The sequence below is a fragment of the Corapipo altera genome, unplaced genomic scaffold (assembly GCF_003945725.1).
Source record: "Corapipo altera isolate COAL_440 unplaced genomic scaffold, ASM394572v1 116, whole genome shotgun sequence".
Taxonomy (NCBI): Eukaryota; Metazoa; Chordata; class Aves; order Passeriformes; family Pipridae; genus Corapipo; species Corapipo altera.
This window is the reverse complement of record NW_020884953.1, coordinates 205,839-233,013: the sequence shown is the minus strand read 5'-3', so window position 1 is coordinate 233,013 and position 27,175 is coordinate 205,839. Positions and strand designations below refer to the sequence as shown.

The 27,175-nt window shown below is 42.8% G+C and overlaps 1 protein-coding gene across 9 annotated transcripts in view; it reads right to left on the bottom strand.

The window, feature by feature from the left end:
* Positions 1 to 27,175, bottom strand: part of PKHD1 (PKHD1, fibrocystin/polyductin) — a 261,116-nt gene that overhangs the window by 206,788 nt on the left and 27,153 nt on the right. For 8 of the 9 annotated variants that reach the window (XR_003530915.1, XM_027663423.1, XM_027663422.1 and 5 more), the window contains 13 exons: positions 26,895 to 27,064; positions 26,236 to 26,374; positions 23,740 to 23,894; positions 21,964 to 22,148; positions 20,889 to 21,011; positions 19,240 to 19,345; positions 18,068 to 18,346; positions 14,550 to 14,680; positions 13,879 to 14,014; positions 10,708 to 10,903; positions 9,155 to 9,222; positions 5,573 to 7,186; positions 5,291 to 5,434 (listed from right to left, as the gene is read on the bottom strand). Coding sequence is in view for 8 of the 9 variants with exons in the window: in XM_027663423.1 (XP_027519224.1) it covers positions 5,291 to 5,434; positions 5,573 to 7,186; positions 9,155 to 9,222; positions 10,708 to 10,903; positions 13,879 to 14,014; positions 14,550 to 14,680; positions 18,068 to 18,346; positions 19,240 to 19,345; positions 20,889 to 21,011; positions 21,964 to 22,148; positions 23,740 to 23,894; positions 26,236 to 26,374; positions 26,895 to 27,064 (3,446 nt within the window). In the remaining variant the exon portion in view is untranslated. Of the gene's footprint in view, positions 1 to 5,290; positions 5,435 to 5,572; positions 7,187 to 9,154; positions 9,223 to 10,707; positions 10,904 to 13,878; positions 14,015 to 14,549; positions 14,681 to 18,067; positions 18,347 to 19,239; positions 19,346 to 20,888; positions 21,012 to 21,963; positions 22,149 to 23,739; positions 23,895 to 25,179; positions 25,238 to 26,235; positions 26,375 to 26,894; positions 27,065 to 27,175 lie in introns of those variants that run through there. The other variant, XM_027663430.1, reaches the window with a different exon arrangement.

Sequence of the window (27,175 nt, the reverse complement as noted above, 5' to 3'; positions counted from 1 at the left end):
CAAGGTCCTCCTATTCCTCTGCTCCCAGAGGACTTAATATCTTTTCTCAGTTAGGAGGATGTCTTGGCCTTGCAATTCTCCTTCCTCTGACCATGAAACAAAATATCCTTTGGCATTATTGGTGTCATTGTCTGCTACCACAACAGCAGCAAAAAATACCAACTAAAGATTTTAACACACTTTTAGCATGGCCTAAAAGGATATTCTGCCTGTTCTGGGGCACAGTTCTTCTGCTTGCTTAATTGGTTAGTGTTCAAACCCCAGAATGAAGCTTTTTTATGCTTTATATTCCCTATCAAGATAAAACCTGCAATCCCATGGCTGAGATGAAAGCACTCAGCCCTTTACAGCTTCTCTTTTGAGATCAGACACAATGGCAGCCAAATCTCTGCATGTTGGTAATGGGTTAGGGACCAACTCCCCCCAGCCCTGGCTTCGAGGGGTACTCTGGCTTAATCCAGTATCCTGGGCTGCTCAGGACAGGGGCTTTGTTCTGGGTCACTGTTTAATAACAACTGCTGGACATGTGATGAGGCTAAAACCTACAGGAGGTTCCAAGGGCAGCTGTGGGTTGATTGAAGAACTGCCCGAGGAGTCCTGGTGCCAAACCACACATCCCCAGTTATCCACCACTCACTGTGGAGCACAACATTAACATGTGCTTAGCAGGGAAGACAGAGATTTTAAAAAAAAATAAGTTAATAAAAGGGTGAGGAAAAAAGAGACTTGTTAAGGTCATTGAGTCCAACCTCTTTCTATGAAGAATTGCTCCCTGGGAGACATTCATTTCACACAGCCGAGTTTCAGAAGTCCCAAGAGGTGGCTTTCAAGCCTCTATTCCACCACCTGATAGATCTCACTGTCAGAACATTCCTGCCATGTAATCAATATGCTTTATTCCCCCCCTTTCTTAATTCATTTCTGGATTTGAAAGACAGAAGGGACCCTTTGGATCTCTTGGTTTGATGCCCACAATAAACATCAGAGGCCCTGACTACTACTGAGGTGTCAATTGCCACAACATGTCTTCTTGATTTCTTCTGCATTTCCTCATACAAATCACCCCATTTCTCTGGCTATGGTCACCCTGGGTCCTGGCCCAGTGCATCTTCTTGTTACAACCAAAACTAACTCCACTCTCTCCTCTTGCTCCATTCAAAGAGCTCCACCAACCCATGTCTCTCATCCTTTTCAACCAGCCTCATTTCTGGTGTCTAATTTAAATCCTCATCCTTAAAAGTCCACTTTTATCAGTGGAATCTGGTAATTGGTAGGTTCAGGACTTGCTAACAAAGATCCCAAGAGCTGCTACATCAAAAAGATCTGAAGCATGCTGATGCAACCAGGCCAAGCAGGCTCAACTTTTACCCTGATGGATCTGATCAGTTCAACTCCTTTTTTAAAGGTGCCTTCCTTACCCTCACCCCAACATCAAACATACAATCTCAGGTACTGGCTTACTGTAAAATTTATATATGGTACCTACCCTAATATCACCTGAGAGGAATGTTCAGTTATTTTCTCACCTGCCTCAAGCTTCCCACCAGTCTCCCCATCTTTCACAGGAGCACAATTCAATTCTGCAGACATTAACCATGTGTTCTGCAAATTTAACCTGAGCTGAACAGAACCCACAGCTGCATTTGTATTCATCAACTGTGCTTCAGCGTGAGCATAAAGAGAAAGGGAGAACTTTCAGGATCATAGAATCATTTCAGTTGGAAAAACCCTCTAAGATCAAGTCCAACCATTCCCCCCAGCACTGCCAAGCCTACCACTAAACCATGTCCTCAAGTGCTGCATCTACACAGCTTTTGAACACTTCCTGTGTTGGTGATACTGTTAATTATCTCTCCTTACCAAACCTTTAAAGACTCATGGGTCAGTTTTTTTCTCTTTGCTTTGGTTTTCCTTGAAGGCCATGCGGTTTTGCTAATTTTATTTATTTTTGTTAATTTTTTTAAGCTTTAGGGATGAAACTCGTATTTTAGCTCTGTTCTGAACTGATTTTTCTGCATCTTTCAAAAGACAAAAGTTTCCATAAAAGAGTCTAGATTTGCACTCCCATTCCTGGTGCTCTGGATTGAGCACATCTCAGCAAGAACATGCCCAGCTCTCGCCAATGATCAAACCAAAATCTTGCTGTGACCCTGCTCAACACCCATTGCTAAGGAAGACCCTGTGGGACAGGCTTATGGATGGATCTTGCTGAGCCCAGCAGTTCCTCATCTCTTAGAAAACTGCCTGTTTGATGGGAAAAAAGTCACATTTCCTACCTGCAGAGCTTTGCCCTCTGGATCTGATCACATGAGCGAGCTACAGGAACCAGTTGGGGATTCCCACGTGAACATCTCTAGTCTTAAGCAGGCCAGACACAGCATGACCCAGTGCTGAAACCCCAGGGCAGGCAGCTGCCACCTGACATCCCACAGTGCCAGAGAGGAGGTGTTTCTGCTTCACAGGACACAGTAACAGAAGAAATGCAGCTTAAACTCTTCACTTCACATCTCCCCGTTGGGCCACCAGAGCTGGGAAATGTCACACGAGCGTCCAACCTGGCTGAGCCACCGAAGGGGCCCTGGGGCACCACAGACCTATCCCTCTCATTCCTTCATGGTTCGTGGTCCTGCATCCCTGAATTGGCTTTGTCACCTCTCCCATATGAATGAGACAGAAAAAGAAAGGTCTGAGCACTGGATGTGTGAGTGTCAAGTGGCAAAATTCCTCGGGCAAACAGCACTGTGTAAACCATGAGGTGAGGCTGGACTAACTGCACTTAACACATCCACTCTTACCCTAAATGTAGTGGTGTGGGGGTGACTCTTTAAATACTAAGTGGAATATTCTCCAGAAAGCATCTTCCTCTGTATACAGATTCACCCGTGCCAGATGTAAATGTGCAAAGGGTGAATACAGATGTCTCAGAGTGTTCCAATAGCCTGACAAACACAGATTTGAGCAGCCTGCAAACGATTTTTTTTTTTTTAAGGTAAGAAAAAAAGATATTTTCTTGTAAATATTTAATTAACGTTTTTGCAACTCAACTGGTGAGACTGACAAAGCTGCAAAACCCAGGGCAGGGGAGAGAGGGATTGTAACTCTACCTTTGGTTAGTGAGGCAACACATCCTTTGCATCTCCTCCTGAGAAACGCAAGGAGCGATCAGCATTCCCTTGCTGACACCTAGTGTCAGGAATAAGCATCGTGGTCCTGCCTGTGAGATGGTTTTCCCCAGGCTCCCTCTCCCACCAACCACTCAGTGAATTTTGAACGCAGTTATTAATGTTTTCACACTTTGGATCAATTTGATCACATTTTATTTTGCTATTCTCCCTGCAATAACTGGACTGCTGTGTTGTGCTCTGACAATTTTTTTTTCAGCACTCCAGCACCATGTCTTTTTTCTTTTTAAAATAACAAGCAGTTTTGTGAGTTGTATCTGGATCTTGTTTAAAATGAAGAAAATTGAGCCCTTATGACTTCTTGGTGTCTCCTTCTGAGTGCTTGTGCTTGGGTTTTAAAGTCCCGGGATTTTTTTCCTTACATTTTTTGTTAGCATTCTTCATGGATAGGGGTTGGAACTAGGTGATCTTTAATTTCCCTTCCAATCATTCTGTGATTCTATGAAAGAAACTGTTCAAAATGACATCAGCAAATATAGAATTTTGGAATAAGTGAGGCTGAAGAGAACATCTATATGCCTTTTGTCACAACTCTTGTTCAAAAGAATGTTAAATTTCACATTGGGTTGGTTTCTCAACAACTAATTTAGTCAACTTCTGATTATTTTGGAGGATGGAGATTCCACATGCCTTTGAGCAAAACCCTGGAAACTCACTCTGAAGGACACTCTCACTTGACATCTTTCTTCCATGTCCATAAAGGATAAGAGGTCATGGATCTTTGGTCACTGATGATTTGATCACATGATCATTGCATCTCTGGATGTTCACAGAACAGCAAATATTTCTGTAGACCTCCAGATGCTCTCCAAGCTTCAGAGCTGTGAAGGGGGCTGAAGTGTTGCACTTCCAAGGTTTGGAATCACAGATTCACAGAATCATTTAGGTTGGAAAAGACCTCCAAGATCACCGAGTCCAACCTGTGACTGATCCCCACCTTGTCAACGAGACGAGCACTGAGTGCCATGTCCAGGTGTTTCCTAAGAGTCCTAAAATCCTGTGTTTTGCAGAGTTTAAGACCCTAATTCTGTGCTTCCCGTAGGAAAGTACAGTAGAAAAGGGAGGAAGCATGTCTTGTCCCAGAAAATACCCATTTTGAAGAGCTTGCTCCAAAGCTGAAGCAGGTTATTTTTCTCTTTGAGAAAGCTGGAGATCATGGATTCATCCCATGCTGCCAGTCTCCAGTTAAGGAGGATGCTCCCATCTTGCTCTCAAGGAATTCAAATCCTCACCTCCAGTTTTCCAAAGGTAGGAGCTGGCCATGGTCATTTGTTCACTCTTCTAGTCATTCACTCTTTTTCTCCCAGCCCTTTACCCCACTGAGGTTTTCCCACAATGTAGCCAAAACACAAAATGTGTGGGGCCACAGAACTGTAGAATCATTAAGGCTGGAAAAGGCCTTTAAGATCAAGTCCAACCACCAACCCAGCATCATGTTCCCCACTAAACCATGTCCTCAAGTATCACAACTACATGTTTTTTGAACACTTCTAGGGATGATGACTCCACCACTTTCTTGGGCACTCTGTTCCAATGCTTGGAAACACTTTCTGTGAAAAAAACCTCCTAATATCTAATCTAAACCTCCCCTGGTGCACCTTGAGGCCATTTCCTTAGAAGAAAAGGCATTTAAGGGAGTTCAATTAGCTACAATAATCATGATGGCCAAGAAATGCTTAGATACCCAACCCTACAGTCCACAGGCACATTTTATGTGAGAGAGCTTTCCCAAGGAATAACTGCCACAAGGAAACCTTGATGTTGTGCATATCTCATGCACACTCACAAAGCACATATCACCACAGGCACATGATGGATCTAGTGCAGTGTCCATGGCCATTGACACAAAAACTCACCCTGACACCATCTATCTTCGGCCCAAGATCAAAAAACAGAAGTCACAGAATCGTGGAATCATTAAGGTTGGAAAAGACCTCCAAGGTCATCAAGTCCAAACTTCATCAACACTGTGTTGACTTCCCTCCTTTCTCCAGGGCTACTTTCTGTTGTCCTGGGATGAGACACACTGGTACCCCCCTTTTTGGGCCAAGCTAGGGTTTTAAGGGATATATTTTTAACACAATGACAGGTTTTGTGCTTTAACTGACCATGTAAGCGTGGGGCAAGGCAGCTCAGCTCAGTCACGGTCATCTTGGCCAAAGGTTCACAGTTGGTGCCACAGACTGTGACCAAAGTCTTCCCGGGGGAAAACCCACTTCCATGCAAGTAAACTGCTCCTCCGGTCAAGCCACCTTGGGAAAGGACAGAAAAGGGGATTTCAGAGAGAGCCTGACAGGCTATGAATTATTTTTTTTTAATTCATATTTTCTGCTTTCATGAAAAAAAAGCCTGTCACTGCAGTCCCTCACACAACACCCTCCATGACTTACCCCAGTTGTGACTCACAGTTGTCACTGTCAGCTGAGAGGTGAACGTCAGGTTGGAGGAAGCCCAGCCCCTGGGGATATCCAGCCCCAGCACAGGATATTCACCCACAGGGAGCGGAGGAGCTGAGCACTGCAACATGGAGCCAGCGATGGTGACACCATTACAAGCAAAGTCCCCAATAAACACATGCAGGGTGTTCCTCTCTGTGACCCATGACACTGTCATGGTTAGAAGGAGACCAGTTGCAACAAGTGAAAGGAAAGCTGGGGTAAACTCCTCACTGTAACTTATTGTTCCAAGGTAATAGAAATGTTCATCCACTTTCAGACTCAGAGCTCTGGTGCCGTTACCCGGAGGCACCGTGCACTGGAGAGTGGCACAGGTGACACTGAGGACATGGCAGGGGTGGTGATCTATGAGAACAGAAGTTGTTCTCTGCCCTTTCAGTGCTGAGCCTGCCAAGGTGAGCAGACCTCCCCCGTTGGTGCTGAAGTTTTGTGGGTAGAACCGATCCACCCTGGGCAGGATGGAGAGGACCCTCGATGCCTCCCTAAAGCAAGCATTCCCACTTTTCCTGTTGGATATGGAAATGCTGTGCTCCCCTGGGGCAAGGCAGGCTGTCTGGCACTCGATGATGGTCTCGTTCCAGAAAGTCAACTTGCAGACAGTGTGGCTGTTCACATGTACCAGGGGGCTGTTGCTGGGCCAGGCCAGCCTCTGTCCTTTGATTGTCACATAGGTGAGTGTCCCATTAGTCTTCCAGGTCACCAAATGTACCAGAGGGGTCCACTGCTCATGGAGGTGGAGTGTACAGTCCCCAAGGCACACACTGCTGACCCCATTGACAGTCACTGTGACACTGAGAGCTCGGGATGCCTCAGCCAGCCCCTGAGAATGCAAAGGATGTGACACTGGAAGGACAATACAACTAATGGTATTGTAATCAGACTTCTGGATCTCACAGGAATAATTACTCTCCAGGCTGACCTGTACCAAATTCCTCCTGGATTTTAAAGCAATGCCAGATATAGTGAGCAACATCCCACCGCAGGCTGATCCTTTTGCTGGGAGTATGGAGGTTATCCGTGGAGTTACTGTAAGGGCCTGTTGCCTTGCTGTCACGTGAGCGTATCCCAGCTGCCTGTGGACAACCTGGATGGGGAAAGTCCCAGGTTCCAGGCTGTTCAGTGACAAAGAGCACTGATAAAACATTGCAGACTTGTTGCGACGTTGAAACTCAAGCTGACATTCACTGTGTCCAAGTTTAGCCACAGATCCAGTGATGTTTATCCCCTGGATGCTCAAGAGTAGGCTACTGTCTGTGGTTTCTGTTTCAACAACAGTAACGAGGGGAGTCAAAGCTCTTTGGTAGTTAAAGGTGGTGGTCCTTTTGGCCAAGAGAGTGTAATGAAGTGACCTGCTGCTGATGACAACGTTTACTCTGACAGAGATGTCTTGTGAATCTTCGTCAGACAAATTAGCAGCTGGTGGGGTCAGGCACCAAATTATCTCTTCTTCCAAGTGAGTAACTGCACAGGTTTGATTGCTCATTGAAACAGAAACCAGGGCAGGATTTTGGCTAAAGCCCACCCCAGAGATTGTGAGCAGTGTTCCACCTAGGAGTAAAACAAAATAAGGAAGAAGGACATTATTAGCAGGAAAGAAATTAATGACTGTCCGTGAACAACCACAAACCATGATCTTTAAGGTCCCTTCCAACCCAGATCATTCTATCATAAAGCTGATAAGCATGATTGTCTTAGCCAGGGTGAATGGAAGAAGAAAGAAAGTTCTTTTTTGTTTGGATAGGACAGTTAGAGACAATAAGCAACTGTACATCAGGATAATCCTACGTGGACAAAAGGCTGAGGTAATATGTAGCCAGGGATCCTTGTGGCAGTAAATGACAGTAAAGAGCTGCTACAAATCTGGAAAAAGCTGCTGTGAAAGGACCCCAGAGAGTAAACTGAGACTGAACTCTTCATGGAATGGGACTGTCCATACAAGTAGATGAGAAGATGCTTCCTACAGGGAAGCAGAAGATAGGAATGACTACTTTCAAACTCAGGCAGAGTTCCAAATTTCATACAATCACAGAATAGTTTGGGATGGAAGGACCCTAAAGCTCATCTCGTTCCAACCCTCTGCCATGGGCATGGACACCTTCCACTATCCCAGGTTGCTCCAAGCCCTGTCCAACCTGACCTTGAACAGTTCCAGGGATGGGGCAGCTACAGTTTCTCTGGGCAACCTGTGCCAGGACCTCACCACCTTCACTGTAAAGAGCCCATCTGAAACCTCTCTCCCTCTTCCTTTCATTATTGGTACTCCCACTGCTTTGCCTTACTTCAGCCTCTTTATCCATTAAGTCCATTCCCTTCCTTTTCCCATGATCCACCTGCAAAATATTGGTTTATGATGAGATTCTTTCTGAGTGAGCTCAAATCCTTAATCCAGATGCCCACACTAGTGTTTGAGACAACAAAAGACTAGATGTAAAGGGGGAAGGACTGGTGCTTTTTACAGCAATGAGATTCTAATTTAGCTTAAGCCATTCATAAAGGCACAACCAAAAAGTTAATCAGTTCTTATTTAATTTTCAATTTACCATTAAATATGAAAAGAAGGGTACAGCTTCTATTATTTTTTTTAGTATGTTTTAATCTTCAAAACTTATAGGATTTGCTCTCCAAGCTCTATCCATTCTCTCATCTTTCAAGGCTTGAGCACTTCACAAAGTATTGAACTAATCACGTAGCACAAAGCCTCTGAATTTTTGTTTCTTTAAATGTGTTGCGAGCCTGGGAGAGCAATCTGTGGAGGACCTGAGGTTGTAGCATAAGAATTTCTCTGTCTTCTATAAAAGCATTTCTAAAGGCTCATGTAAAATTCACTACAGGGATTCAACTCTCCCCCACCACCAGCCAAATGACAAAATAAATCAACCACACCAAATCTGCTTTTCAAGATTTAAAGTAAAACTTTTTTTTTTAATTCAGTGATGTTTTGCTCTCAAACACACTTAAATTATTTCCAGTGTCTAAAAGCTTGGAACAGGATTAATAAATATTTCACTTTTGATTAAAATTAACATTTAAAAAGGGCTTTTTTTTTTTTTCTTTTCAACTCAACAAAAATGAACATCCCCTTTGGGATCATTTGAAATTATTGTTTGCTTCAAACCACAATTTTACCCTGCTTCCCACCTAACTTTCGCATGGAAAACCTTGAAAGATGAGGGCGAAATGACTGAAAGAAACAGCACAGATGAGCCAGGTGTGGGCGTGCTTTGTTTTCCCAATGGGAACATGCAAGGATACATGAGCAAACACTTGGGGAAATCAGATTCAAAGCACAGGTAGCCCTGAGCCAACCAACCAGATTGAGGGTTGCTCACTACAATCCCACATTTCCAGACTGCTGCTGTCTGCCTGTTGATGTCTGCATAATAAAGGGTCACAGATTCAAAGCACCCTCATTTAAACTGATGTGAAACGGGATGCACTTTCCAGTCCTGCAGGAAAACTGTGCCCTTGATCCCTTTAACCTCCGTAAGTGGCTGCAGATGTAGCAACACTGTTTACCCAGAAAGGAGCCGCAACACGGCTCCACGCTGAAGATCTCAGAGAGGTACTGGATTAACAGCTCAGTCCTGCAAAACACAAGAAACATAGAAAAGATTTGGGGGGTATTTTTATATTTTTCTCTCCTGCTACACTGCTATCCTTTCTAACAGCTCTTTCTAGCTTGGAAAGTCAAACACTAACCTGTCACATCATCTTGGTTTAACGCCACAAGCGACAAGACCACCCCACACTCCAAATTTTTCCATGTAGTTTAAAATCATAGAATGGTTTAGGTTGGCAGGGACCTTAAAGACCATCTCATTCCAACCCTCCTGCCATGGGCAAAGACACGTTTGAGCTACATCTGTCACAAACACTCTCTTATCAATTGGCAACCTGTGGGTCAAATTTAGTCCACAAGGTGCAAGTGAATTGCCCATCAAAAGAAAAATCCGTCAGGAATGAGGGGTTTTTTTGGCAAACAGATCCCACTGTAGCTACACCCCCAGCAGGAGATGCAAGTGAATTGAAGAGACATCCCTGTTGCCTTCTCTCCTCACTTCCTCCACCAGACAGTAGAGTAACCAACTGAAACAAGAGGAAACCCAGATATGAGCTCCTGAAGCCACTCAAATAAAGGTGTAGCTCTCTTTCTGTCTCATCTACATCTATTTTTCCTCCTCACCATCCTTCTTTCAAAAACCCCCTTCCCTAAAAAGATCCATTAGAGAAGGAGACCTTCCCAATCCTGCAATCTAGCCCACCAGAGATCAGACTTGTCTCCTGGGATGATCCATCTCTCTCCACTCAATCCCTGGAGAAGAAATGAGGGTGCTTCTAAGAGACTCCAGCACCAGGTGGGATAAATCCCTGTGTGTTATCACACCAACCACAGATTTTCTCCTGAAGTTCATTAATGCTACAAGCAGCTTAGGTTGGTTTGGAAACAATAAAACCAGCTAATTTCTCCCAATATCATTGTTTCAGGATCATTCCTGGCAGCTGCCATGGATGAGGGTTAAAACTGTGCTGCTTGTGAATGCATTCTTACATCCCCATTTCAGGTCGGTTTTCCCCCCACATTTTAATTCAGTTATATTACATTTATCTAGGCATGAACTTGAAGTGTCACCTTAAAAGACGGAAATAGTATCATTTAAAAATTCTCCAAACAAAGCATTTTTTTATTGTTCAAACTAGCTTTTGTTTTTCTGATGAAAAGTGTTTCTTTTCTTCTGCTGTTTTCCTACAGCAGGATTTATCTGCATTTGACCTGAATCCATGAATACCTTTGATTGCCTGAATATGCATTTTTCATCAAATCAACTGTTTTTTTCTAAAATGTTTCTCTCCTGCCTCCTACTTATCCAAGGGGAGTTAATTGAGTAGCATTAGCAGTTTGCTGACTTGGGTTCCACAGATCAATAAATGCCTTGATAATTATTCATAATTTTATACCACACTGCAGAATTCACTGTTAGGTGTTTGTGAAAAACTCTTGCCTTCCTTTTCAGATTAACCCTAAAACACCAAATAGGATAGAGAACAAAGTTTATAAGGAAAATACTCACCTGTTTGAAGCAATAGTGATACCATTGATGGTGACAGAAATATTGTGCCACCCTGCAGCCAGGGCTGGAAGTGTCACATTAACACCATGGTCTGTCTGCTCCCGGATCTGGGACCACGAGTCTCCAATTTGGACCTTGACATCCGAACCTTGGTAGGTGGCAAACTGGGATATCCCAATCTGAAGCTCCTCCCCTCCTACAGAGGAAAGAATGGATGAAACTATTTCAGTTTTTCTGGCAATGGTTATTTTGGCGCATGAGACCATTGCCTGGGGAAGAGCAGAGAGTCCCATCATGCCAGGACAGGTCCAGTCATGTCCATCAGCCCAAGACCAAAAAGTTGAAGACTGTGATGGTTCTGTATCCTACTGAATCCCTCATGGATAAGGTCACTGGGTATCAGAGTTGTCTTGAGATCTCATCCTAGTGAACTTGGCTATGACCCTCTACACTCACTCTCATCCTCCATACTCAGGATAGATCTATGGCCCTTTGTCATAAATCTCTATCCCATAAGTATCTGAACTGCATAAAAGCCAAATCCTGTCTTTTTAAAACTGACATAAACTGCAGCTGAAGAGTTCTGGGTTTTTTCCCAAATCCTTGACGAATTATCTGGATCACATTTTTAAGCCCTACGGAGATGATCTAACTTTAACAGGAGCCTCCCACAGTAAAATGAAAATTTCTTTGGGTACCTAAAGTCAGATGGTCCCATATGTGCCTGTTGGGGTTTAACCCCAGCCAGCAACTCAGCCTCTCATAATTGTTCACTCCCTTGCCCAGAGTGGGATGGAGGAGAGAACTGGAAGAGTAAAAGGGAGAAGGCTCATAGGTAAAGACAGTTTTATATGAAAAGCAAAAGCCATGTTTGCAAAGCAAAACAAGGAATTCATTCATCAGCCACTTCCCTTGGGCAGGCAGGGGTTCAGCCATCCCCAGGAAAGCAGGAATCCAACACATATAACCATTACTTGGGAAGTCAAACACCAACAACCTGAACGTCCCCCTCTTCCTTCTTCTTTCCCCAGGTGTTATTGCTGAGCATGATGTCATATGGTCTGGAATATTCCTTGGGTGAGCTGGGGGCAGGTGTTCTGTCTGCGTTCCCTTACCAACTCCTTTTGCACCCCCAGTTCACTCACTGATGGGGTGGGATGTGGAGCAGAAAAGGCCTAGACTTTGTATTAAGCCCTGATCAGCAATGATGAAACATCCCTGTGTAACCAACACCATTTTCAGCACAAAGCCAAACCCATATTCACATACTAGCTACTGTGAAGAAAAAAAAACAGCTCAGCTTCAAAGCACCTTGTTTTCAGGGAACATGGTTCTCTCGCAGTTAAGCTCTGTTTTGAGCCACACTATATTCAGATGAAAGGGGATACTTTACTTATCTGTGCACAGTGCAGTAATAGAAAAGTATAAGGGCAGTGGAGAAGGGAATTTCATAACCTAAATTCCTCCTGAAACAGGTTTAAAAAATTTGGGTGGTATCCATCAGTCCTAATAGAGCCATTTTCACTGATAACTGTATCTGTGGTCAGTGGAGAGAAACAGAGTCTTTATGGCATTATTCACTTTGTTGTAAATAAGACAAACAAAAGAACCCTCATTTCTCTTCACTGACTATGCAAGACATCTAAACAACAAGCACAGAGATGTGTTTAGGAGGTGAATCTCACCCTCCTGTCTCCCCTGAAGGGATGAAGGAAGGAGGACAGAGTTTCCTGATGAAGCAGGAGAGCCTGTACGAAGCTCCCTTCATCTACCTGCTCTTCTAAGCAGATCTTGAAGCCAGTACTTTTCAATTCTGCTTGCACAAAGAGTCAAATAAAGTTTTAAAGCCTGTAAAGTTGAGTATGTTAATAATGTGAACTCTTTGTACTCCTGGTCAATTGTCAGCTTAATCCCAGATGCCTGGAAGGCATTGGTCTAATTTATTTATTCTTTTTATTCTATGGGAGGAAAATTATATTAAAAGACAAAGCCATGGAGGTTCTGAATAGGAGATTGAACTCAGTCCCAGCACTGCTCATGAGACTCTATAACATTAAGGAATTCCTTGCACCTGGAACGCCCGCGGCAAGAAAAACCTCCCCTTGGTGCTGTGGCATCAGAATAATATTCAAGTGATAAAGGACATTTTCTCTTGTTTATGCATCCTGGAGTAATAGAAAATGACAAGGTCGTTTGGGGAAAGGAACAGAAACACTGGGATTGCACAGGAAGTGCGTTTTGGCACTGGTAGTCACCTAACTCCATAAATCTCCACCAAGTCCAACCAAACTTGGGAGCTGGGGGGGCTTTAAGGTGTGCACTGGAGAGGTTGAACAAAGAGAAGAAAAAAAACCAGATTATTATATCCTTGGAGGAATGGGAGTGGGAAACAGGAATATTTCTGTCTTTCTCCCATCTTCCTTCCTCTTTCTCTCAGATACTGAGAAACCAGTGTCTGGTTGCCACACAGAAATGTACTAAACTTCTTCCTAAAAGACTTGTCTGTAAGTGGACATCATTTGGCATTAATGCTTTCTATTCCCAACACCCAGACAAAATTCTGGGGGGAAAAAAAAGGAGGGAAATGAGCAAAAAAAATTCAACTCCAAATAGAAACTTTCAAAAGACAAGAACGATCAACACTCTACAACACCTATTTGGGATTTTGTTCCCACAAAGTCCATGAAGACTATGCTTATATTATAAAGCAACAGTTTACAAGGTCAAACTGGAAGGAACAGTTTGGATTGGAAATGAGGTCTAGAAAGACAAGCATTGCATTTCTTCTGCTTTCAGTAGCCTAAAATACATATGATGCTCCTTACGGTCAACCCTTTGGGATCCTAGACACAGACAATCTGTAGGGCTCATTTATCTTGTCATGGCTGAACCTGTTACCAAGGATGACTGGGTGGGCAAATTTCAGAGCAGAGTTAGAGAAACATGATGCAAAAGGAACACTGTAACACATCTAACATCCTGTGGACATCATCCATACTGACCTAGGACAAGCAACTCATTCCCTCACGTATGTTAGAGTAAAACCAATCAAACCAAAAAAACAGTGTGTCAGATCAAACTTCATAGACCTATATTCCCTCTACCCCACCACCATCAACAATAACAACACTTCTCCAGATGGTTCTTAATATATATCTTCAGCCTTTTCACCTGCTATGCCACTTCTGTTCCTGCTCAGGGACACAACAGCAGGGTTTAAGGAAGGATCATATCGGAACAAGCTGGTTACTGTTGTTGACTGGTACCCGGAAATTAATGTCACGTGGGCAGCAGCATCTTCTGTGCCCTAGAAAGAGAAATGAAGAAAATGTCAGGTATAAGAATGTACTAATTTAAAAAAAAAAAAAAAATTACTCTTTTCCTGCATCTCCCGTACTTAACAAGTCAGGCACATAGCACTAATGAAACTTATATCTACCCAGACTCTACTTAAATGTGTACATTTATACTGACTTTAAAGAAACATCTATGGAGAGTTAGAAACCTTGAAATAATCCCAGACTATGTAGATTGGGATTTGCTATATCCATATTAGTAAATTAAACTGGTAAATAAAATCCAGGACTGTACAGTTTTTAATTTGCAAGATCCTTACTAAATTAAAGAGTTATTTGTTGTTTCACTGGTTTTCATAAATCACTTATTAATCTATTTTTAATTAAGCTGGTCTATTCTGTAGATGGAGTGCACAGTAAATCATCCCACAGCCAAGACTTGGCTTGTGGGCTACAGTTTACCCTTTCCCTAGGGTAGCTCAGGCCAGGAAGACATAGAAAGGCCTGTAAGTTCTTGACTGTTCCCCAAAAAATGTGGTTTCTTACCCGAGAAGGAACTTTACATTCAATTCTGGTCGAATTTCTGCCATCCTCCAAAATTGGGCAAGGCTGAGATCCAAACAACACCACGTTTACCCCTTCCAGATTGGTCCCCCTGAGAGCCACTCTCAGTCCTCCTGAAAAACACAATTATTCCATTACATCCAATACATAGAATATTTTTATATGCAAAGGATTCTTTGTTTAGAGATGATTACAAAAGCACAGTCTCTCAGTTGATCTGATGATGATCTGCTCCATCTTACTGTGCCTGGTTTCCTCTCTTTCACTAGAGATCCTTCTTGCCCATTATTTGGATTTTTCTCCTGGATACAGGAGGGCTGGGTTTGTTTCTTGGATTATTTTTTAATGACATACTTATTTAAACCAGCAGGCTCTGGCCTGTGATCTCTCCCTTAGACAGATCCCCAGCCCGAGAATGAAACAGGGAAGGAAGGAAGAAGCACTAAGAATGGAAAATGAGCTTAACACAGCAGGTGCTTTCACAGTTCAAACAGCTGCCAGGCACCCTGCTGTCCAAAAAGCCTGTGGCCTGTGTCTAGGAAACTTAGGTTAGAAAGGGGACTTGGCAGAACTTGAGACTTAGAGCTGTGAGGAAAGTCACGGAGGGTTTGATCCCGTGAAGTACTAAAGCAAACTCAGCTCTCCCTCGTGCCAGAGCTGAGCCTCCCCCATCACATGCGGGATCATGCCCCACACAAGTCAGACTTGTGCTTGATCTTTCTTCAACATCCTATTTCAGTGTAAATAGTAGAGGCACCCCTTTGCTTTTCCAAGCAATCAGAAGATTCAGGGATACTTCAAAGAGAAACAGGAAAGGGAGCATGAACAGACATTAATGAAAATTCTAATATGGACTTTACTCTTTTACATGGTTCAGAGGCAAATTTAAAAATAAAAGGAATTTTGCCTGAAACTTACAGCTGTTTGCTCTAGTCCTCAGCACTGGAGAGTTTTAGGACTGTGGCTAGACATACTGCTAGACAGGAACTTTGTTAATGCAGTGCTTATTTGTATTTATTAGTATGGCTATGTTACAAACCAAGTGAGCTTTTATGATTCTTTTCACATGTGATGTAAACAATCTTCTACGCTAAAATAATTGTGTATTGATGGTAAAGTCCCTTGTACATTTTCTCCAAAGTACTTTTTCCTGTTAATTCTTTAAATCACCAGAGAATTATAGAAGTTTAATCTTCTGGATTTTCTCTGGCTGGCAGTAAAACCAGGCAAAAAACAGCAATTGGATACGTTAACAGTAAGCTCCTGCTATCCACTGGAACACAGGAGTAACTTTAGAAAGGCATTCCATGCTTTTAATATTAGGTCATGGGGATCTCCCAGCATGGCACTACTGACACCAGGGATATTTTGACACGAGGGAGCTGATGCAGCAAAGTACAAGCTGCTTCTTGCCTTCCCGTTCTGTAACATTAAATTTGCAGAGTCAGAAAGAGCAAGAAGTGAAAACTGAAGCCACTTGTCTAATGAGAGACTTGTCAGATAAGGAGCTTCAGATTTAGAGTGCAAAATCCATGTGTGTTGCGTAAAGACTGATGCTCTTGTTTTGATATCTACGTTATATCCATGTGCAGTGAAATATTGCCTATGTGCGCTTTATGATGAAATTGAAGAGGAGTATTTTAAATGGAAGAAATTAAAAACACAGATGGAAGCTGTAATTCTTTCCAATTACAAACATTCCAGGCACATGTAATGTAAGATAACATTATACTTGCTTTCTTTTTAATGAGTGACAGATCACTGTAATTGGGAGAAGAACTGGATTACCAGCAAAGGAAATGGGAAACAAGGCCCAAGCACTAAAATTTGCCATTTCTGGAATTATTTTAGAGTTTTTTGGAGATGCTTGATTTCTGTGGGCTTGGATTTTCTATGAATCAAAAGTGAGTCTTAACCTTAGTGTATTATGTGACCCTCTCATTAAGGGAAAAAATTGTAGTAAAAGGGTTACAATAGCTTCTTTCCCATGCCACCTCCAAAAAAAAAAAAAAACCAAAGAAAAGAAAGAGGTGGACATAACTTGTTGTTTAGGAACACTACTTTATTCCAAGTCCATCCCATGGTTCATCCATGGAGAGGTTTACAGACCATCATTCCCTTTCTCTACCTGCTCCAGGGTGGCCAAGCATGGTTCAGTTCTCCAAGCCATGTGGCTTCCTGCTGCACCTAGGCCAACCTTCCTACTTTCAGGGGTGTTTGTTACCATAATTTCAAATCATCACAATTATGAAATGCCAAGATTTCCAGAAACAAAAAATCTGGATACCCTTTACTGTCAGAGTTGATGTTGTTTGTAGATACATTCCTTAATTCTTGAAAAGAAGTGATAAGCTGAGATTGCCCTTACTGCACAGCCCAGGTGTGGCAAGAGTGTTTTCCACATTTCTCATTGGGCTGAGTGGACCCTTCCCTCTCCCAAAAAAGGGGAAAGGTTGGTTATTTGTAGCATTTGTTATGGCTTAGATACAATTGTCTGGGCACCTTGCTTGAAGTTCCATCTGTCTCACATACAGGGCACATGAGAGAGTCGTATGGTCCCTTGTCCCCAGAGTCCTGTGGAAAATCTTTCCACCTCTTGTCTTCAAGTATGGACTATATCACCCTTTATTTCCTTTTCTGTTTCAAGGACAGGAGAGGTAAGAGGAATGGAAGGAGACTCAGTTTAGCTTGAGCTTCTCTAGGTTTCTCAGTTTTGTATCTAAACACAGATGTGTTTTCCATTTTATTACTCAGTATATGAATTCGCTCCAATGGGACTGAGATGAACCAAAGTACAGCCATTTCACAGTTATAGAATCAAGGGAACATTTAGGTTGGAAAAGATCTCTTAAGATTGAATCCAACTGTTAACTCAGCACTGGCAAGCTCACCACTTAACCATGTCTCCAAGTACCACATCTACATGTCTTCCAAATCCTTCCAGGGATGGTCACTCTATCACTGCCCTGGGCAGGTTGTTACAGTGCAGAAATTTTTCCTAATACTTGATCTGATTAGGCCAGATTAATTCAAATACTGCAAAGCTACATGTCAAATGGATGTGGAGGGATGAATATGAAACACTAACACCCACATGATTTGCTGGAATGAATATACATGTACTTGAAATTACAATTCCCAAACAAAACTAGTTGGGAAAATGGTTGCCTGCACAAGGAACAGAGGGAAGTTGTCATTCTTTGAGTAATTTTCCCCACACAGCGTGTACAGCCATAACATGTCTTTTTCATCACAGAATCAGAGAATATACTGACTTGGTTGGAACCCACAAGGTTCATTGAGCCCAAACCTTAGCCCTGCACAGAACCATCCCCAAGACTCACATCATGTGTCTGAGAGTATCATCCAAAAGCTTCTTGTGCTCTGGCAGGCTTGGTGAAGACCTTGGCAGTGAAAATACAGAAGAACCAAACATGTCACGGAAAAGAAGCGGCAGAAAGCAGATGGTCTCTCAGAGCTGCTCTGGCGTTCAAACCTACCGATCTCTGAAGTCGTAGGAGGTTCAATGGCGACCAGCTTTGGCTCCACTCTCAGGAAGATCCCTTCTCCTGTGCTGCCATTGAGTGCAAATCCATAAGGCCTCACTAATAGTGCCAGTTGGTAGATTCCCACTGGCAGCCTCTCCATCTGGCAAACCACTTTGGTTTCATTCAACATAGTGACGTGGCAGGTCGTGCTGTTCACCTCCACCTGCAGTGCTGTTTTTTCCTCAGTGAAGCCATCTCCCCTGATAACCACTGTGGCCAGGGGACCATCATCTGAAGGGACACAATCAACAAGATGACTCATGAATTTTGGTGTAGCAATGCCCTGGATTTACTTTCAACCAACAGTTAAAAGTTTTTACCAGCTTCATCAGGATATCCTAAAAACTGCACCCCTGGTGTTGTCTCATTGCCCACATAACGCCAATTCCTGCCTGTCTCTGTCCAGCTATTACATTTTTTCCTTAAATTTTTGCTAAAAATTACTTGAGCCAAGAGCTACTTTTGCTTTAAGCACCAAACCTGCCACCGTTTGTCTCCCCTTCATGTCTTTACCATGGAATTGTAGAACAATTAAGGTTGTAAAAGACCTCTCAGATCATTGAGTCCAACTGTTAATTCAGCACCTCTGAGTTCACCACTAAACCATGTGAACACTTTCAGGGAGTGTGCCTCTACCACTCCCCTGAGCAGGCAGTTCCAGTGCTTGATCAACCTTTCAATGAAGACATTTTTCCTGATATACAATGTAAACCTCTTCTAATGCAACTTGAGACCATCTCCTCTTATCATATTGTTTATTAATTGGAAGAAGAGACTGACCCATGCCTGACTTCATCCTCCTGTCAGGGAGTTGTAGGGAGCCATAGGTCTCCCCTGACCCTTCTTTTCTCCAGGTTGAACACCCCTGGATCCCTGACCTGCTCCTCATCAAACTTGTTCTCCAGACCCTTCCCAAGCTCCATTGCCCTACTCTGGACACACTTGTAGACACTTAACATGTCTGGAAATGGAGCTGATCAGAAGCAACCTGTTAAAAGTGCAGTTTTCATAAAAGAAGAAATTTCCATAAGAATACACAGGCACGTCAAACCATCATCTGGCAGATCTTTTTCACAGAACAATGGGGTTTTTTGCCATTTTGTTCAGACACAAAGCCCCGTTACCTGACAAATACTCCACATCACTGACTGTGGGTGTCAATTCCTGACTGAACTGGAAAGAGCATGAGCCAGAACAGTTTGAAAGGACATCATTCACCACCACCACCACCTGGAGACAGAGAAGAGAGTTACCTTAAACCTGTGAAGGAAACAGAGGTGTTTTCTAGAGCCACAACTACCTGATAGATGCTGGTAACCACACCGGGCTGCCGAGAGCACTCAACCAAGCACAATCAGACAGCTGCAGCCTCATTACAAATTTAATTGCAAAGCTTATTAGGGCTCATTCAAGGCAAAGCAGATCACAGCTTTGGACACTGTATCATCAGCCTTTCTCGATGTCTGCAGGATTTTATCTCCCATGTTTCTGGGACCTCACAACTCCTGTTCTTCTAGTTATCTGTTGAAGACCCAGCTTGCCTTTCCCCAGTTCTTCCCACTTTGACTTAGGAACAAGTTTATTATGTTTATAGCACCCTGCAAGACTAGTTAAAATGAATCCCACAATGTGGGACATGCAGCCTTCAACTCAATTTTATTTTTTGCCTCTGAAGGAAGAAAGCTGGGCTGTGATCTTGATTACCTAAAAGAGATATCAAGAGATATCTCTCCTGAGACCTTGATATCTCAGAAGAGTCAACTAGCAAAGTATAGGGCATAGGAGAGCCCCTGTTTATCTCTTCCAGGTATTAAGGGTGTGCCAAGAGAGTACACCAATGCCTTCAAAAAGCAAAAGCAGACTGTCTCAAAGAAATGCAAGGAGAACAGAGTACTCTGCTTGAATAGGGAAACAATTAGAGGGACATTTTTATTGTTGTGCTAGCAGCAATCCAGAATAAAGTTTCAAAAATTACAAGGATATCTGTTTGCTGCTGATGGTCTTGTTTCAATTGGGCTATTTGAGGGTATGATTGCAGCACGGATGGAAAAGATATCAAAGGTGACTGAGTCACTGGATGAAGAAAGATCCTCATGTCTGGGAAACAGGCTTACCAAAAAAGTAGGATGATCTGGCCCCAAATGCTGCACTTCGGACTTCAAGCACATCCAGCATCACCCTGTTGTCACTACAGTGCCTGTCAGCCTTTGCTGGAAGCAGAGCCAGCAATACCCACTGCTCTGCAATATCCGAGAGCAGAGCTGGGAACACATCCATCCAGCAGGCCAGAATGGTTACTCACTCAGCCAGGAAGCCCTCCTTACTCTCTTCTCACACCTGAAGACCTGAAATCCATAGATGCTGAGGGACTTGCCTAACCACAACCATCAGTTCATTTGTTTTGCCCATCAGTGTAACAGCAGAAATGCTGCAGATGAATAGTGGCATTCCCAGTTCGATGGGCAGCACTGTAGGACCCACCAAGGGTGGGAGTCCGGAGATTGTCTTCCCTTGGTCACTGCCTCAAAATAAACAAATTGTCTTTCACAATGGTGAAAGATCACCCATGTCATCATTCTCCCCACCTGCAATTGTTCCTGCAGGAAAGTCCAGTTCCACATACCAGGCAGCAGAATATGAGCAGTTTATGGCACAGAACATCAGATTTCTGAAAGGATTTAGTGGCAGAACAAGGTACCCAGACACCTGTGAGACTCCTGGATCTACACAACCCAGGTGAATAAGTAGGAATTGTGACAGCACATCAACTCACCTGTGTTTTGTTATTGGGGGTAGCAAGCATGTCCCCAAATATGGGTCCAATAAACACACCCCCATCATAAACCACACGAGTAGAAACAGCTGCCTTCAGACCAGTGAGGGTTTTGGCAGAGACCTGGCAAAGAACAAGGAATTTAAGTTTCTCATCCTTTTCTGTCTTGTAATTTTCAGTTAAAATAGAATCTTTATAAGGTGGCAAATAACTCCTAGAAACTTCTTCTCAAGCTTTGTGCATGAATCAAATCTCCAGGTCTAAGTCTTCATTGCTCAAGACTTCTCTCTGTTCCCACCTTCACCTTGCAGACAAAGAGACTGCAAATTGAGGAGCCAGATTTGCAAATAAACTTCTAATACTTAATAATATCATTTAGAATTAGACATGGAAAGAGCTTCTTAAAGATGTGCCTGTGCTATAGCTGAATATGTAACTCAAACCTTTTTCACCTTCCAGGCCGTGTCTTGAGCATGGGAAGTCACTGATTTGTTGAAAATAATTTGGCACTTCTAGAAACTCAGTATAAAAGAAATAGTTTTTTTCTTTTGGGGGAGGAAGGAGCTCAGTCTGAGTCCTTATTCGAAAAAGTCCTTTTACTTGAAGCAAAACTAACATGACAAATCTTGAGATGGGAGAGTGTAAACTGAACCTTCACCTGAGACTTATGAGAACCAAACATGAACCCATATAGAATAGTTCTCAGAAAAAGACCTTGGCCAATAAATGATGCCACAAATCTGTGATGAGTTCCAGTTACTGTACTGAAACATTAATGTTTCAGTAATAGATTTCGTTTCAAAATAGCAGACCCTTTATCATGCAGAACTGCAACAAAGCCTGGAAATTACACTCTTTCCTCCTTGTTTTGAAGCACAGACTCTGAAGATGCCATTTCTTTCTCTGCAACTGTTTTTTTAATCATCTAATCTGGACTATGCTCTTCCAAATAGGAAGATTGCCTAAGTTCCCACAGGTGTCTTCATAAAAACAACCACTGGGTGAGTGAATCATCCAAGGCCAAAGAACATTGAACAGGGTTCAAAGTGGGGGTTAGTAAAAGAAACTACTGTACATGGAGAACATTGGGCAAGTCCCCAGTTGTTTTTTTCCAAGTCAGAGTCCAGACTTTTTCATAGCACGAGTTCAAGTCCTTGGTCACAATGAAGTCACTGGTGTTGAGGTAGGGAGCTGTGGAGTTGTCTACATTGTCCTGCAAAAGCTTGCGGAGGTGGTGGGAGGAGATATGCACTGAAACATCTGCAAGAGACATCAGAAAGCAGTGAATACCATCACCCCTGGGAGAGCACACCTGTCTGCTCCTAGAAAAGAAAGGTGTTTAATTTTTAATGCAAGGCTGTTGTGGTTCAAACCTCTGCAACTGCCAAAAAAGCAGCAGAAACTTATTGGACCCTAAATGCCAAAAGATCATAGAATTATAGAGTTGAAACATAGGTTTGGGTTGGAAAGGACCTTAAAGGTCATCTAATCCAACCCCCCTGCAATGAACCCTAGACCAGGTTGCTCAAAGCCCCACCCAACCTGGCCTTGAATGTTTCCAGAGACGGGGCATCCACCACCTCTCTGGTAACCTGTGCCAGGGCCTCACCACCTTCATCATAAAAAATTTCTTCTTTATATCTAGTCTGAAGATCTAGAAAACTACAGAAGCCTCTCCAGTTGTGGTATCAGAAATTTTTGTACTTTTACATAACATGGACATATAAGTAATTTTCCTTCAAAATAGAAAGGTCAGAAACCTTCTATGTGAAATGGGTGTGGAGTCAGCCTGTCAACTCTACATCTTAAGAGTCCAATCCTAAATAAATGCAAATGATGTTTTATTTCTTTTGACATAAATCCCCATAGCCATTCAAAGCTGCAGATATAATAAGTCTCTCTAAACCAATTAATGAGAAAGAGAGGAAAGAACAAGACCTAGGAACAGAGCAAGAGGTATAGAGCACATTTTTAAAAGATTATGTTCAAAGCAGGACACTGCTGAGACAGTCTTCAGCTAAAACAGGAAAATCTTAAGTAACAACACGGAGGAAAAAGTTATTTCATAAATATTCTAAGGCTGCATTTTCCTCTTTTGTTATTTGACTTTATAACTGAGTCACCAATTCCTCAGTCAAGAACTTTATCATTGGCCTTGCTCAGATTAATCTACCCCCTTTCATTTTAAACCTCTGATTGTTTAAATCAAACATAAGGAAACCTGGCACATCTAAAGGGTGACTAGTTCAGGTCAAGCACAAAACTTGTAAAAAAACTTTTGTGTTATCTGCAAGCCAATTACTGATCCTGAAAATCCTGGAAAAAAAGGAATTACCTGGTAACTTGCACAGTTCTTGTCATACATGACCACCAGAAGTATACATGCTGGAGAAATAGCATCATAATGAAACCTTAGGGTACAAACTTTGGGATCTGATCCAAAGTTCTTTAACATTAAGGTAGATATTTCATATTGGCTGTATGCATTTTGGAAGAAACTCATCTAGGAATACTGTCCTGTCTATAATCTTAAATCCCTGTCTTGAAGGACATCAAAGATCTGGCAAATTTCATGAGGAGTTTAACCTGCCAGTCCATGCCCTGTGCATGTCCAAGGTTCAATATTGTCTTTTCATAGAATCACAGAGTGATTTGGGTTGAAAGGGACCTTAGAGATCATCTTGTTCCAACCCCACTGAGGGACACCTTCCACTATCCCAGGTTGCTCCAATCCCTGTCCAACCTGGCCTTGAACACTTCCAGAGTTGGGGCAACCACAGCTTCTCTGGCAGCTAATTCTTCACTTGGCTTCCTGCTAAGGAAATCCAGGTGTACCTGCATCTTCTCTTACCTGGTATCATTGTGTTGGCCAAGTAGATGTGGAAGGTCCCTCCAAGAGGTGGGGATGACTCCTGAAGTCTCTGGATGGTGAGGCTGACTCTCACATCCTCCGTGGAGACATAGAGGTATCCATACTCCTTAGAGCCCTCCCCAAGCATTGCACCTCTGTGGGACAGAGAGGGTTCACGTGAAGGCATCAGTAGTTGAGACCCCCACTCCTGTCACCCCCACGTCACCCAATAGCCAAGGGACCCCTATGGGAACAACGCTCCTGAAGGGACCAAGGGGAACGTATCCGGAGCTCAAACAAAATTGGATATTCCCAACTCATATATACATTATGTAGGCAATGCACAGGAAAGAAAATTGTGGAAAGTGACCTTTTTAAATTATGACAGAAGAAATTTACACACCATCAAACACAAGCAAGTCCTACCCCAGCAGTGTTTCTAAAGGATCAGCTCAGTGCAGCCAGGGCAGCATCTACAAAATCAAAGCTTTCCTACTTCACCCTGCAATATCTTCGAGTCCATCAAAATCTTAACTCCCTGAATTGCAGTGATATTTCATATTGTAGAATCATAGAATCATTAAGGTTGGAAAATACCCCCAAGACCATCTAGTCCAATTGTTAACCCAGCATTGCCAGGCCCAGGAGTAAACCATGTCCCCGAACACTATATTTATGTTAGAGTAATTCAAGTTCACCCAAGGTCCACTTTCTAAAACTTAAAATATTTTCTCCTTCGGCACGAAATTTCTCCTTTTTCAGAGGAGAAGGAGGCTCTCTGTGGTACAATGATGCCACCATGTGGCTCAGTGTCTGGATGACAACTGGCTTCTGCAGAGTAAATTTTGAGAATACAATCACTGAGCATTTTGTACAGTTGGTACATCAGATTTTAGCTAATATTCCTTCTCCAACAGGAATAGGAGTTACATTAGAATAAATCACAGCCCATGTTCAGTGAAAAGAAAGACCCAGGTTTGTTTTGAAGATGTCCAAAGACAGTTCACAGCCCACCTGCTTTTAAAGCATGAGCTGATTCCCGTTCTCAGTATTCCTGGTTTCAGCAGTCTCTACTTCTCTGCTTAGTCTGTTACCTTCCCTCAGTGAGATGGATAATCCCACTACTGCCAAACACCTTTTTTTTTCCCTGGTGAGAGGTAATGTGACCAATCCATCTCTTAATCCTCTTTTTATAAGCTGGACAGGTTGAGCTTCTTAAATTTTTTTCTCCATTTTCTGCAGCTCCATACTGATGTTAGCAGCATTTTTTTCCAAGTTTTTCTAAATTTATTTTAAAATGTGGTCATCAGTGTTGTATGCAGCATTCCAATGTCAGTCTTCTTAAATATTCCACACAGGAATAAAGATTTCCCCTCTTTCTGTTAGTTATACCTCTGGCTACACAAACCAAACATCATAAACATCCCCCTGTATTCTTACCCTTGCCTTTATTGTTGTTGGCTAATGTCAAAATTCTGTGTTTGACACAGGCAATTAAATGTGATTTTAAAGGAGAGACTTTCACATACCAAATCCTTCTATGATGTGCTACCTAAGCTGACTTCTACAAAACAACTGTGCCTGTTTAACTGTTACACCAAACAACTTTTTAGACTTGGCCTTGCAGCTCTTATATTGGGAAACCTGAGGCATAAACTGGATTGTGTCAGTTTTCCTTTGTGCTGACTCTGCCTATATCTCTGAAATCCAACAGGTGAATTCACCAAAGCCTTGGATTTAATCAGGAAATGAAAGAACCTGGCTGCTCTGGGAGCCAGACCTAACTGTTTTCAGAACTTAGCCACCTCTTAAACAAAAATCTCGCTGTCTTTGGAGCACTTAAAACCAATGACACATGGCTTTGAATTTGCTTGGAAGAAGGCAGACCACAAGAAACCAAATTAATTCACAGTTGGCTGAGGTTCATCTTCTTCTGAAAGGAGGTTTCCTGTGGATCACTGGGCAAGCCAGTTTGAGCGGAGAAGCTGAGCCAAGGTAACAGCTGGCTCCTGCAGAGGACAGGCTGCATAATTCCAGCTTCTCCCTTGCCTGGCTCCATTCCCATCAGGTCCTTGTTGACTCAGCTGGATACAATCCAACCTTACAGGACCTATTTTCTGCCAATACAGTTCTTTAATGTTTCACTATCTGATCTAGTTTTCCTATAGCTCCAATTTCTCTTTCATTGTTCAGAGGAATGAAACCATCTCAGTAAACAAGGACACACAAGGTGGGCTTTCATTGCCTGATGTCATTAAAGGTGTTTTGGAGCATGTTTTTCTGATCTTCATCCACTGTTCCAGAAGGGCTTAGGTCTCCTTCTAGTCCTACACCATACCTTGGTGGCCCATGTACATCTTACAGCACAGATCAGCTGAAACATCTTAAGAACCTCTTTTTCAGAAGCTGAATCCAGCTGACAACCAGCTCCAGACATGTTGGGGGAAGTACCAGAGGTATTTGAGGGTATTGAGATGATCTACTCACTATCCCTACCTTGGAGAGAGAAGGGGCAGACTTGGACCACAGCCAGACACCACCCAGGACACATTGTAAGTTGGAGGAGACCCCACCACAGATACTGATTCAATTATCCTCCCACCCGGCCAAGGGGGTTTGGGATCTCTCTGAGAAACTGGAAGAAGATCACAAACATTCATTAGAGCAAGGAGAGCAGCTGTGACTATTCCCAGGTTATTGCCATTTCATAGCTGGGATCACACCTTCTTGAGTTTTTTTTGTTCTGTTTTGTTGAGTTGCATTTCATAGAATCACAAAATCATTTAGGCTGGAAAAGCCCCCTAAGATCACTGTCCAATTGTTTCCCCAGCACTGCCAAGCCCACCACTAAACCATGTCCCCAAGTGCCACATCTACATGTCTTTTAAATCCCTCCAGGGATGGGGACTCTGCCACTGTCCCAGGCAGCCTGTGCCATTTGTAAAACATATTTTCAAATAAACCAAGAATATTGATATTTGGCAATTCCTTCTTGACTGCTGTCACAAAAGAAAAAAAAGTTTAATATATAAGAAAACAAAATTATTTTTGTGCCTGTTGTGAAATCTCTCTTTGAAAAAACTTCATCCAGCTTTATCATTATGTATTTTAATGGAATATCCCGGGAGGGGGGGAAGAGAAATAGATTCCTTTACCAGTCACAGTTCTGTCAGCAATGATGACTTCATCAAGGTAAAATGACCCAGATGTTTCCTTTTGCAAGTCTATCTGATGCACAAACACAGGGGAATGGGAAGGGAGGTCCTGGACAAGCTTGGAGAGATTCACACACCTCTTCCAGAGGTCAGTGCAGGTAAATGTCCATCTGGAAGACAACAAGGTTGTGGCAATAACTGAATGTGAGGTCGTTGTGAAGCTTCCAGGTAACAGCAGGTACTACTGTTGTTACCACTGTTATTTACTCATACAGAAGTCA